General features: G+C 37.5%; 1 protein-coding gene across 1 annotated transcript in view; it reads left to right on the forward strand.

Moving 5' to 3' along the window:
• The window catches only part of CYP2W1 (cytochrome P450 family 2 subfamily W member 1), a 30726-nt gene extending 18717 nt beyond the window's left edge, over positions 1 to 12009 (forward strand). Inside the window, 3 exon segments of the mRNA XM_074281111.1 lie at positions 3998 to 4182; positions 7758 to 7899; positions 10178 to 12009. Coding sequence (XP_074137212.1) covers positions 3998 to 4182; positions 7758 to 7899; positions 10178 to 10365 — 515 coding nt within the window. The 3' untranslated portion in view covers positions 10366 to 12009.
• The last annotated feature ends 1427 nt before the right edge of the window (positions 12010 to 13436 follow it).

A 13436-nucleotide genomic window follows, 5' to 3' on the forward strand; every position in this document is an offset into this window, starting at 1 on the left:
GGAAGTAAGAAGGCCCAGAAGAAGAGAACTGAGGAGAATTTCAGGCTTTGGGGAGGGAGATGCCCAGTGAAAATATACATATTTAGGAGATGGAGAGTCCTGTATGAGGAATAGCAACAAGTCCAATACATTTCAATTGTATAGTGTATGTATGGGAGACTAAGGTATAAAAAGACTAGAACTATATAGGAAGAGCCAGGTTATGAAAGACTTCACCCAACAGAATTGTGTATATTTGATACTGGAGATAATTGGGAGTCACTGGAGTTATTGAGTAGGGGGTGACAAGGTCATATCTGTACTTGAGAAAGATCACTTCAAAAGCTGAAAAGAGAATATATTGAAGTGGAGTGAGACTTAAACCAGTGACTTTCATGATAGTCTGGGAGTGAGATGACTCCCTATTCAAAGAAATTAATGATGTGATTAGTGTGAAAAATAATTCCATTGGATTTGGGAGGGATGAAGTTTAAAAGTTTTAATTAACCAACTGTCGAGGTGGGCATTCTATAGAATAGGAACCCTTGGAATCAGTATCTTTCTTATAACCAAAATACAAGTCTCTCTCTTAATGCCCCATTGGCTGAATACCAGAGATCACAACCTATCAGGAATAATTCCCCCCTACACACACACATGAATGTGAATCTTCACCCCCGACAACATCGTTACTTCTCTCTTGGCATTCCCCACATCCATATAGATGTAATTCAATCCTTCTCCTGATTCCCTATTGGCTGAGTACTATGCTATTTGAAGAGTCTAATTCTCCCAAGAGAATCTAAATCTCCTCTTTTGATTACTTCATTACATCTTTTCCCCCACCCCCACCCCACCCCAGTACAACCGTGTTTCTTATTCTAAATCTCCACCCCAATACATTCCCCTTCCCTTTTCAATTCTGAACTTCCCACCCCTGGTTTAATTTTCCTTTAATTAATTTTTATTTCCTTGTTCTGTATCCTTTTCTTAGATTCCAATTTTATTTTTCTGATTTAAATTTCATTTCTGTTTTTCTCTAATTCAATTTCTGTAACTTTGGAAACTAAAACCTCATCCAATTTTTCACATTAGGGACAGGGAACATAGACAAGAGATGGCAAGGTAGATTGGGAATATAGAAAGAATAAGACTTGGCAAGGGATTGGATATGTGTGGTGAATGTGAGGAGTTGAAGCTGACTTTGAGGTTGTGGGTCTGGGTGACTAGAATGATGGAAGAAACCAATAAGGAAGTTAGAAAGGGAAGGAGAGGGTTGGGGGAGAAAATAATGAGTTCTGAACCAATTGTTGTTTGTAACATGAAATTGGCAGAGTTTTTCCTTCAAACTAATCTGAATCCTCAAGATAATTATGAACTCATTATTGTGAGGAACTCCTAATGCAAAAATCCTTCACTGATACAGATCAGCAATTCATGAGTGATTTCTAATAATAACTAGAATTTACATAGCACCTTAAGGTTTGCAAAGCATCTTACTTATGAGAGAAGTAGATGCCATTACTATCCCCACTTTATTGAAAAGGAAACTGAAGCTGGGGGATGTAAAGTTAATTGTCCAGAATCAGGTATTCATGTAGGTGTCTGGGGCCACATTTGAATTTAGGTCTTTCTGACTCCAGGCCCAGCATTCTATCAACGGGGTCATCTAGCTCTTAAGTGTTGCCTAGAATCCTAAGAGATTTCAGACTGCCTAATACTTGGCACTGGGATAACTTGAAGGTTTACAAAGATAAATTCAGTCTATCTGATTTGCAAGACATTATATTATTTCATTTGATGCTCAAAACATGTCTGTAGAAATGCTGTCTGACTGATAGAAATCTGGCTTCAGAGCCAGGAACACCTGGGCTCAGGTGCTACTGGAACAGATGCACTTGGATGAAAAACTGCACCAGGTACTAAGGAATTTCCCCCTATTAGTCTGAATTTTCAATGGCACTGAAAAGTCATCCCTTGGTGCCCTAAGAATCAAAGTTATCAAACAATTAATGATCTGTTTTGGTAGAGGGATTCTCCAAACCAATTAAATCACACTTCTATACCCAACTGGCCTGATCCTGCGACTTAGTTACTACAGGCATTATTCTCTCTACTTAAAATGCTGACATTAAATTTTATTGTCCTTCAGTCCTGTCCCATTCTTTGTGATTCCTTGTGTAAAGATACTGGAGTGCTTTGCCATTTTCTTCTCCAGTTCATTTCCCCTGTTTGCCTTAGTTTCCTCATCTGTAAAATGAACTGGAGAAGAAAATGGTAAAGCACTCCAGTATCTCAAAAGAATTTTCAGACTTGAATCCATTTCCTAGTCAAGGGGCAAAGTTTTATTGTAATTGTAGTGCCATTACAAGCAGGCTAAGTTCCAAAAGAAATTAGCAAAGTCCTAAGAGAAAAGAGACCCCTTTATCCAGTTTTCTATCATTGACATGCTAATTCTATGGTCCAGAGGAATGGTCTCCAGAATTTGTTAATCACTGACCAACAGATTATCTATCCAACAGTTAGCAATGAACTGAGGAGCAGTCTATTCACTATTGTCTCAGGAGTCTGATCTGTGGGACTATCCTGAGGCCAGAAGCTATCTGACTGAGAAATGGTCTATGCAGAATCAGACAGATTGGGCATGGGAGTTTCCTGAGGCAGACTCCAAAGTCAGAAGATTTAGAATTTAGAATTACTGACCTATTGTTAGAAAAGAAGCCCCCCTAAAATCAGGGGACCACAAAATCATTGTTGTCTCCCCTAGAAGCTATATTACATTACTTATAAATATTTGTTTGATTTCCTTTCCTATGTATTTTGATCCTATTACTTCTAATTCTAGTCCCATAGGGGATGGGGAGTAGACAGTGAATTCGTCACTGCCCTCAATATTAGATGAAAATGTGACTTTAAAAAACTATTATCAAGTAATCAATCAATAAACATTTATTAAGTAATTATTACACAGTAGGCACTTAATTTTTATTTTATTGATTGATTATTATTTAATAAAAAAAGAATAGATTTTTTTAAAAAATCACTTTCATTCAATATTAAGGGCAGTGATCATTTCAAAAATATATTTATTAAGTGCCTACTATTTTCTAGGTGGGTAGCTAGGTAACTTAGTGGATAAAGTATGGGGCCTAGTTAGAAAGAATTCATATGTATGTATATATATGTGTATATATATATATATATATATATATATATATATATATATATATATACATATATATATATATATATATGTATGTATATATACACATATATAATAGCTATTTATTTTTCCAAATACATGCAAAGAACTATTTCAACATTCACTTTTGCAAAAACTTGTGTTCCAAATTTTTCTCCCTCCTCCCACCTCCCCTTCCCTTAAAAAAGGAGTAATATAATGGGGTTAAACATGTGCAATTCTTCTAAATACATTTCCACATTCATCATGATGTGCAAGAAAAATCAGATCAAAAGGAAAAAAAGAAAACATGAGAAAGAAAAATAAGCAAATGAACAACAACCATCAAAAAAAAAAAAAAAGTATGGAAATAATATGCTTTGATCCACATTTAGTCTCCATAGTTCTTTCTCTGGATTTGGATGGCTTTTTATCACAAGCCTATTAGAATTTCCCTGATTCATCTCATTACTGAAAAGAGCCAAGTCGAAAGATGGAGTATTTTCACAAACTTGAAAGAGTGCTACTGGATAGAAGAGAATTTTAGGAAGTAATTAAGGTATAAAAAGACTGGAAAGGTAGAAGGGAACTAGGTTATGAAGAGCTTTGAATACCAGAATATTTTGTATTTGATTCTGGAAGTGATAGGGAAACAGGGAGTTTATTAAGTAGGAAGGTAATTTGATCACTTATTTAAGTTAGCTTAAGCCAACTGGTTTGAATTGTAGGCATGCTCTCTTAAGTGAAGTTCTCTGCCTCCATTTCCCATGTCTTTACATGGATAGGAATTTGAGCCAAGAAGCCCATCAGACTAAATTCTTTGCATCTTTCCTTTAGCCAAAGTACAAGAGGAGCTGGACCGAGTCCTTGGACCAAAGAGGCTTCCTGAGTATGAAGACCAAAAAGCACTGCCTTATACTAATGCAGTAATTCATGAAATTCAGAGATTTGTTACCCTTCTGCCCCATGTCCCTCATTCCATGTCAGTAGACACCCATTTCCGAGGGTACTTTCTCCCCAAGGTAAACTTTTCCTGAAATCATGACTTTATTCTATGTTTTGACTGAAGAATTTACATTTGTGAGGTCATCATTAGACCACTAGTCTTAGTCAGAAAGACCTGAGTTCAAAGCCAGCCTCAAGTTCTAGAGCTGGAAGAGCCATCTGGCCTAGTTAACTGTCTCATCTTGCAGATGAGGAAACAGACTCAGAGAAATTAAGTGAATAATCAATGCCATCTAATTCCAGAGCCCTTCTTTCCACTGTATCTTTCTATGACTTGAGTTTTTGTGAAATTCAAAAACTTCTGAAAGATTTTTTGAGATTATTCAAATATTTGTTGAACATAGACTTAGATTATTAGGTGAAGATTTTATCCACTTAATGATCCAGGTGAGATAGACCTGGCTCATGTGACAAGAAGACCCTGACTCATTATAAATGTTTAATAAGTCCTTAATGACTCATTGACCAGCTTAAAGACTGATTGACCAGCTGACTAGCTGACATTAGGCCCTAGATAAGTGATATGGAGATTAGCTACTGAACATTTTAACTCCCAGGATCTCTTAGCAGACTTGAGGAATAATTCCTTTCTACACTTTTCTAAAGTTTCCAGCAGTATGTGTGGGTTTAGAGTATGTGAATGAATTTTAATAACAGCAAAATAATTTTAATATTAGTCTGACCAGAATTTGGAAAGTCAGTCAATTGAGGGGAAAAACAAACACCAGATGATGTGTTGTATAATTTAACAGAGTTGGGTTCAAGGGGGCTCCCAAAGCACTTGTTGATTACTATGGACCATGAGGATGCTGTTTTGTACTTCCTCTGTATCCCTACCAGAGCTTAACACATGACAACACATAGTGGGCATCTAAGTGACACCACAGTGCATTGAGTGCTGTGCCTGGAGTCAGGAAGACTCATCTTCCTGAGTTCAAATGCAACCTCAGACATTTGTTGTCTATGTGAGCCTGGACAAGTCACTTAACTCTGTTTTCCTCAGTTTCCTCTTCTGTAAAATGAGCTGGAGAAGAAATAGCAGAATACTACTCCAGTATCTTTGCCAAGAGAACCCCAAATGGGATCACAAAGAGTCAGTCATGACTAAAATGATGAACAGCAATAAACACGTAATGGATGCTCAGTCAGTGATGGATGATTGAACTGTATCATATACATGGGAGTGCAGAGAGTGACTCCTCTAGATTCCCATTTTCTGTCTTGCTCATTTCAAACTCAGCCAACCATCTCTCAATTTGTTGCCCGATGGTTGACTTGCTTGTTACAAACGAATATTTGCAAATATACATTGTTACAAAGGACACAGAAGGCCCTCCTTATTCATATTAGAGTCCAGTGTTTAGACTTGAAACATTTTTTTCTTGGTATAGAATGTAAGCATCTTGAGAGCAGACACTGTATCATTTTTTATTTGTATCGTAGCACCTAGTAATGTGCCCAATGTAAAGTAAGCACTTAATAAATGCTTGTTGAGATTCTTCTCAAAGCACTCATTTTTTCAAAGCCCTTTCCATTTTTCTGATATCATCAAAGGAAAAAAAATCCACAGTTAGTTTCCAATGGTCTTAAAAGACTTCCTAAATTTCCCTTTTGAGAAGTAGATAATGGATTCTGGACTAGATTTAGAGTAAATATATTCTGTTGGAGGGTACAAAGAAAAAATATATATATCAATTTGGGAATAGTTGAACAAGTTGTGGTATATGATTATGACGGAATATTATTGTGTTGTAAGAAATGGCAAGCAGGATTGTTTCAGAAAAACTTGGAAATATTTTCACAAACTTATGCAAAGTTAAGTGAGCAGAACCAGGAGAACATTGAACACAGTAACTGTAACATTTTTATAATAAAGAATTATAGATGACTTAGCTTTTCTTGGCAATACAATGATTCCAGACAATCCCAAAGGACTCATGATGAGACTCTATCCACTTCAGAGAAAAGTTGGTCTGTTTGTTTGCTGTTGTTGTCTGAATATAAACTGAAGTATATATTTCTGCCTCTCTGTGTCTCTCTGTCCTCCCTCCTTCTTTTTTTCCTTCCTTCCCTCTTTTTTTGACTTCTTGTACAAAGTGATTAATATGAAAATGTTTTATATAATTGCAAAAAAAAAATTAACTGGTTTTGTTGGAGGCCAAGGATTTTCTTTCTTTTTTTTTTAATTATATTTTTATTTACCAGATATATGCATGGGTAATTTTACAGCATTGACAATTGCCAGACCTTTTGTTCCAACTTTTCCCCTCCTTCTCCCCACCCCCTCCCCCAGATGGCAGGTTGACCAATATGTTAAATATGTTAAAGTATAAATTAAATACAATATATGTATACATGACCAGTTATTTTGCTGTACAAAAAGAACTGGACTTTGAAATAGTGTACAATTAGTCTGTGAAGAAAATAAAAAATGCATGTGGACAAAAAGAGGGGTTTGGGGAATTCTATGTAGCAGTTCATAGTCATCTCCCAGAGTTCTTTCACTGGGTGTAGCTGGTTCAGTTCATTACTGCTCTATTGGAACTGATTGTTGAAGATGGCCACATCCTTCAGAATTGATCATCATATATAGTATATAATGAAGTATATAATGTTGTTGAAGTATATAATGATCTCCTGGTCCTGCTCATTTCACTCAGCATCAGTTCATGTAAATTTCTCCAGGCCTTTCTGAAATCATCCTGTTGGTCATTTGTTAGAGAGTAATAATATTCCATAATATTCATATACCACAGTTTATTCAGCCATCCTCCAATTGATGGGCATCCACTCAGTTCCCAGTTTCTAGCCACTACAAAAAGAGCTGCCACAACCATTCTTGCATATATGGGTCCTTTTCCCTTCTCTTTGGGATACAAAGCCAGTAGCAACACTCCTGGGTCAAAGGGTGTGCACAGTTTCATAACTTTTTGAGCATAGTTCCAAATTGAGGCCAAGTATTTTCAATGCTGTAGGGAGTTACTTTGAGGAATTTTCTTTATCCATAAAGATTGGTATCTTCTCAGCAGCTTCCAGTCTGACATTACCCACATTGTGGGTAGAACAGTGGACTTAGAGTGAAAAAGAATTGTGTTCAAAACCAAGTTTAAACACTTAGTAGCTATGTCAATGTGAGGCAAGTCTGCCTCACTTTCTTGATCTATAATATGAGGACACTCATTGCACCTTTCTCCCAGGGTTATTATGAGAATCCTATTTCTAGTAAGAGTTACTGTTGTTTAGTCTTTTTCAGTCGTATTTGACTCTTTGTGACCCCATTTGCAATTTTCTTGGCAAAGATACTGGATTAGTTTGTCATTTCCTTTTCCAGCTCATTTTATAAATGAGGAAACTGAGGCAGACAGGATTAAATCACTTGCCCAAAAATCACATAGCCTAGTAAGTGTCTGAGGTCAGATTTGAAGTGAGGAAAATAAGTCCTCCTTACTACAGGCCCTGAATCCTATAGAGTACTTTGCAAACCTTAAAGTGATAAATAAATATTAGCTATTATTAATTTCATTAATGATGTAAAAATACTTTATTAAGTTCAAAGTGTTTCATTCACCCATGTTCCCCATCTATCTTCTAGGGTACTGCTGTAATTCCTTTACTTACTTCTGTACTTCTTGATAAGACTCAGTGGAAGACCCCAAATGAATTCAACCCCAGCCATTTCTTAGATGCTGATGGGAACTTTGTGAAGAAGGCAGCTTTTCTTCCCTTCTCCATTGGTAAGGATCACAACTTATATCTTTCCATCCCATTTACTACATATTTCTGTATACTTTTGGTGCTGGTTTTAGAATCAAAGAGCTTTAGTTTGAATTTCAGCTTGACTGCTTGCTAACTGTATGGCCAGATTATTTTTTCTCTCTGGGCTTCAGTTTCCTCACCTGTAAATTGAAGGGCTTAGCCCAGATGAACTTGAGAAGATCTCACAGCTTTTCTCATGCTGTTCTTATGATGATATAAGAGGATAAATGTCATTATCCCCATTTTATGGATGAAGAAACTGAGGCACAGAAAAATGAAAGAAATCTAAGTATACCAGGTTTTCACACTTCCAAGCCAGTGCTTTTTCCACTAAAATAAATTATTCCCATTCAATAAATATTCATTAAGTGCCTATTATTTGCAAAACATGGGGACAGAAGATGCTGAAGGTGCAAGCAGCCCAAAGAGATATTAATATTCTGAGAGGCTGAAGGAAGTTGAAACATATAGAGGAATAAGGCACAAGAAAAACTGAGGAATCAGAGGAGGCTCCTTGGAAGAAGTGATAGGAATCTTAAATTGGCAAAATTGTAAAATAATAAGTTAAGTTTATTTTGAATTCTTTCCTCTTCCTCCCTTTTAAAGAATCTCCTTCCTGTTTTGGGATCCATTTTACCCCATTCCTAAGCCCCCACACCTACAATGCTAATATGCCAACCACACCAGAATTTGACCTTCACCTGCCTTCCCACTGACCTGACATGATCCCATTCCCTCCATTCTATCATATTCTATTAAAATGGCTAATGTGATTAATTAATTTGTGCAAAGTGCCCATGGAAATCAGTTACACTGCTCCCTCCTCCCAAAGAAAGCAAAGACTTAGCAAGAGTCATAGAGATCATTCAGTCCCATCTCATTTCACAAATTGGAGTAGGAGAAAGGGAAAGTAAATAAATATTATAGTACTTACTATGTGCCACTGTAATATGCACTTTAAAGAAAAATAAAACAAATATCTGATTTGATCCTGATAATAATCATCCTCTGGAGAAATGTTCTTATTATCCCTATTTTTTGATTCAGTTATTTTCAATTCTTTTGACCCCCATTTGGGGGTTTCTTAGAAAAGATACTGGAGTGGTTTGCCATTTCCTTCTCCAGCTCATTTTCCTGTCGAGGAAACAAGGCAAAATAATCTGTCTGAAGCCAGATTTGAACTCAGGTTTTGCTGTCCCTGAGCCCAGTTCCTTATTCACTATACTTCTAGCTGTCTCATGAGGGTACACAAGAAGTGAAGTGTCTTATTCCTTTAGCACCCAAGTCTCCAGACTTTAAATCTTTCCTCTAGATATTCTATGTTTCCTCTCCTTTTTCCAGTCTGCTTATTTTGAAAAGCATCTCTCTTTAACCTGGCTCCCTAACCTGGGGTAGCTGAGCCAAGCGGATAGATAGCGGAGAAAGGTAAGGAGTTTGGTAGTGAACACGTGGGTCTTCAGACCAGGTGTTCACTAGGGAACCAACAAGTCAGGGCATCAAGTCAAGGCATTGTGAGTAGGTATAATAAAGGCTTTTAAGATTACACTTGGCTGTTCTTGAGTGCGCTACTGGTTATTAAACTATAGATTCAAGAGATCGTGGCCAGAGACTTTCAAAGGCCTCAGAGGCGGCGAGCCGGGTAGAGTTGACACTGCAAAGGTCAGTGGTCAAAGGTACTCTGTTGGGCCTAGGACAGACTAGTAATTGTAACTGCCAGGAGGGCATGTTACAAATGGTCAGTGTAAGGATTTCAGATAAAATTGTAACAAATTATTACATCCAGAGAGAATTTGGGTGGGAGGAAAGGGGACAAGTGGAAAGCCAGAATATAGTATGCTCCTGGGGCAGTAAATCCATAAGTGAAGGAGGAGATCCGTCCCTAGCTTGTGTAATCCATCCTCCAGAGCATTGAGTAGATCCCTGGAAAAAGGGACCCAGAAGTGAAGGAAGGTGAGTTTCAGAAGAATTCTAGCAAGGAAACCCTGGAAAGAATGATCTCAGGTTGAAAAAAGGAATAGGAGCGGTCTTCTGACGGGAGACTGGGGGCTAGGGGAATTTCACCCCCTACATTTTGGTACCCAGGGGCAAAATCATGGTCTCCCCCCACCATAATTAAAGCTCTGATCTCAGGCACTAGAGAAGACTGGGGACTACAAGAAATGGTAGGGTTGGAGTGGGAAGGGGCATCCTTCCCCTACCCTATCTGAGAACAGTAGGACCTCTAGGAATGAAGTTTTTTGTTTTTGTTTTTTGCAGGCCGCCGTGTTTGTATAGGGGAGAGTCTAGCCAAGATGGAGATGTTTCTATTCTTTGTGAGCCTGCTTCAGAGATTCGCTTTCCACCCACCCCCAGGCATCAAAGAGTCTGACCTAGACATCAGCCCTGAGGCAACCTTCACCATGAGACCACAGCCTCAGAATGTGTGTGCAGTGCCAAGGTCCTAAGGAACGACCACAGGCTATTGTGGGAATGGAGGCCTCTCAGATTAAATGGCAGACACAATACAAGCCAGTGGGAGCCTCCCTTGGTGGCAGAACTGTGAATAGGTCCAAACGTGCCTTTGACATCCTCAAACCTCTCTGTTTTGAGGTCTCTGCTTCCCTGGGTAGTAACCTTCTTTTTCACCCATATGACTTATAGCTAATTACTCTAGTGTCCTTTTGATTTCTATCTTTATCCCTATCAAAACCTCCTAAGAAGCTGAAATCAATTTATATTAAACCTAAACAGTTTAAAATGTAACATTCTCTCTCCCTCCTTCCCTTACTGAGGAGTCTGGATTTTAAAACAAGGTCTTAGATTATACTAGTAAAGTAAATGTTGAGATTTATATTAGCCAGTTGGGGTGAAGTAGGGTGGTATACCTTAATGCTATTACTAAGATTTAAAAAATTATATCAAAACATAGAATCAAGAGTGGACATCCCTAATTTTTTTTTTTAAAAAGGAAACTTTTTTTATATTTCCTTTATTATATATTAGCTTGTGGTTTAAAAATATTTTTTTATATTTTATATTTTGTTAAGGAAAGAGCCTACAATTCCAGTTTTTAACAAAAATTACTTATATTGTGTGAGAAAAATCTACATCTGACCTGATAACAAACTATTTTTCTCTTGTTTATATTTATATAAGCCAGTGAGGCAAAGAAAAGGGAGGTCTTATGGTAATTCCTGAAATGCTACTGAACAATAATGATTGTCAGCTCTGACTATGTAAAAGCTGATCCATTTATCCTGGTTTCAAAATCGTTAACTAAATTTTAAAAAATTTAATATTTAAAAAATTTTAATTCTTACTATGTAAAAAGCACTATACTGGGCCCTGGGGATAAATAGATGATAGATAGATAGATAGAAAGATATGATATGATAACTGTATAGATAGATGGTTAGATGGATGATAAGAGCATATTAGCTCAGGCATTGTGCTAAATGTTAGGGATCCAAACAGAAGTAAATGTTATAGTCTCTACTCTCAATTTTACATTCTAGTGCTGTAAAATAATGCATGAAGAACAGGAAGTGGAAATGGCTAGAAAATGGGTGTGGAGACCTGATTCTATGAAAGATAAGGAGAGAACACACTTATTAGAGTCTATTACTGTAAAAGAGAGGAGGAGGAGAAAAAAGAGAAGGAGGAGGAAAAGAGGGAAAAGAGGAGGAGGAAGGGAAAGAGAAGGAGGAAGAGGAGGAAGATAAAGGCAAAGGAACAATTCAGACAGTGCTAAGAAATGTGCTGCAGAGAAAGATCAAAGCATAGTCTTTAAAAATTTTTATATCACTGAAACTTAAAAATCAACAACAAATACAAGTAATCAAACATGGAATAAGGAATAAAATCTTAAACAAAATCCTTAGGATTTAACAAAATAGAAACTAGCAAATTAGCAAACAACAACAAAAACCATGTGCCAGGCATCCTTTTTCAAGCCCTTTTTGTGATCCACTTTGTGCTACACTTAGATACATGTATGACTAGGAAGCCACAGGGAATGATTGCTTCTCTCTCTCTCTCTCTCTCTCTCTCTCTCTCTCTCTCTCTCTCTCTCTCTCTCTCTCTCTCTCTCTCTCTCTCTCTCTCTCCCCCCACCTCTTTCTCCCCCTCTTTCCCCACCTCTCCTCTCTCTCCCCCTCTATCCTTCTCTTTCTTACCCCTCTTTTTCACCTCTTTTCTCTTCTTTTTCTTTCTCTTCTTTCTTTCATTCTCACTCCCTCTCACTACGATCTCTCTGTCTCCCTCCTGCCTTCTTTCCCTCTCTACCTATCCTTTTTGTCTCTGTTTCTGTCTCTCTTTTCTTTCTTGAGCTATAAGAACATCCATCACTCCACTTTTCCATGAACAACTAATCACAGAAGTTAATATTTGAAGGTTCCTACTGAAAGTGTCACCTTGTAAGTTTAATTCAAGTCTTACTTGACATTAATTTGATCTATATGTTCTGCTAGGTCAGGGTTGATGCAAGAAGCATTAGAAACTGAAAGACCTAATTACTTTCCTAAAGTGAAAGTATGAGTCAAACAGGCCACAAACTAAGAGAGCTTCTATTTGATTAATAGTCTATTGTTGTTCATCCTTCGTTTTTTGAAAAGGATCAATGACATCAAAGAGTGATGTTTTCACTTATGCAAAAACTGGATATATAAGTGAGGCAGAGCAACTTACTCTCTCTTCCAGAATTGTTAAAATCCAGTGGGGAGAGGCAGTTAGGTGGCATAGTTGATAGAGCACCAGTCTTGAATTCAGGAGGACCCGAGTTCAAATCTGGCCTCAGACACTTAACACTTCCTAGCTGTGTGACCCTGGGCAAGTCACTTAACCCCAGCCTCAGAAAAAGGGGGAAAAAATCCAGTGGGGCGACATGTCAGGACTACAGGCAATGGCCTGGGTTGCAGTGGATGATGTTGGGGTCTTTGATGTCTGACCAAGCTCTAAGCTTTCCATTATAACTGCTTCATTGGTCACTGGAACAAATTGTTTTTACCTACCCATTCTGCCAGGAGAAGTCTCGAAGGTGATACTGTCTATTCTCAACACGGAGTGAAAAGCTTAGGAGAAATTGAGCTGAGAAGGAATGCTGATTGTCATGTAGTGAATTCCCATTATCTAATGCTCACCTTTTATTTTAGCCATACATTCCCTCATATTCTTGATGCAACGGTAAACATAATGCCAGTATCCTTCTGTGGCATATGAGATTCATGAAACCCTAATAAGAATAAAAATAGCAACTAGCATATATCCAATGTTTACTATGTGCCAGGTGCTGTGTTAACTATTTTGTAATTATTATACCATTGGGTTCTTATAACAACTCTGGGATCAGAATTGTTAACACCTGATGTCTTAATCATTTTTTGGTTTTTGCCTTCCTTAAAATAATTTCCCTACAAGAATAATATTGAATTTCAGATGTCTTTCAAGGACATTCAATTGTCCAAAACTAACCTCATTCTCTTTTCTCCTCCTTTGCTGCCCTTTTACTATTGAGGGAACCACCATCCTACCAACCATC

The sequence above is a fragment of the Sminthopsis crassicaudata genome, chromosome 1, assembly GCF_048593235.1.
Source record: "Sminthopsis crassicaudata isolate SCR6 chromosome 1, ASM4859323v1, whole genome shotgun sequence".
Classification (NCBI taxonomy): Eukaryota; Metazoa; Chordata; class Mammalia; order Dasyuromorphia; family Dasyuridae; genus Sminthopsis; species Sminthopsis crassicaudata.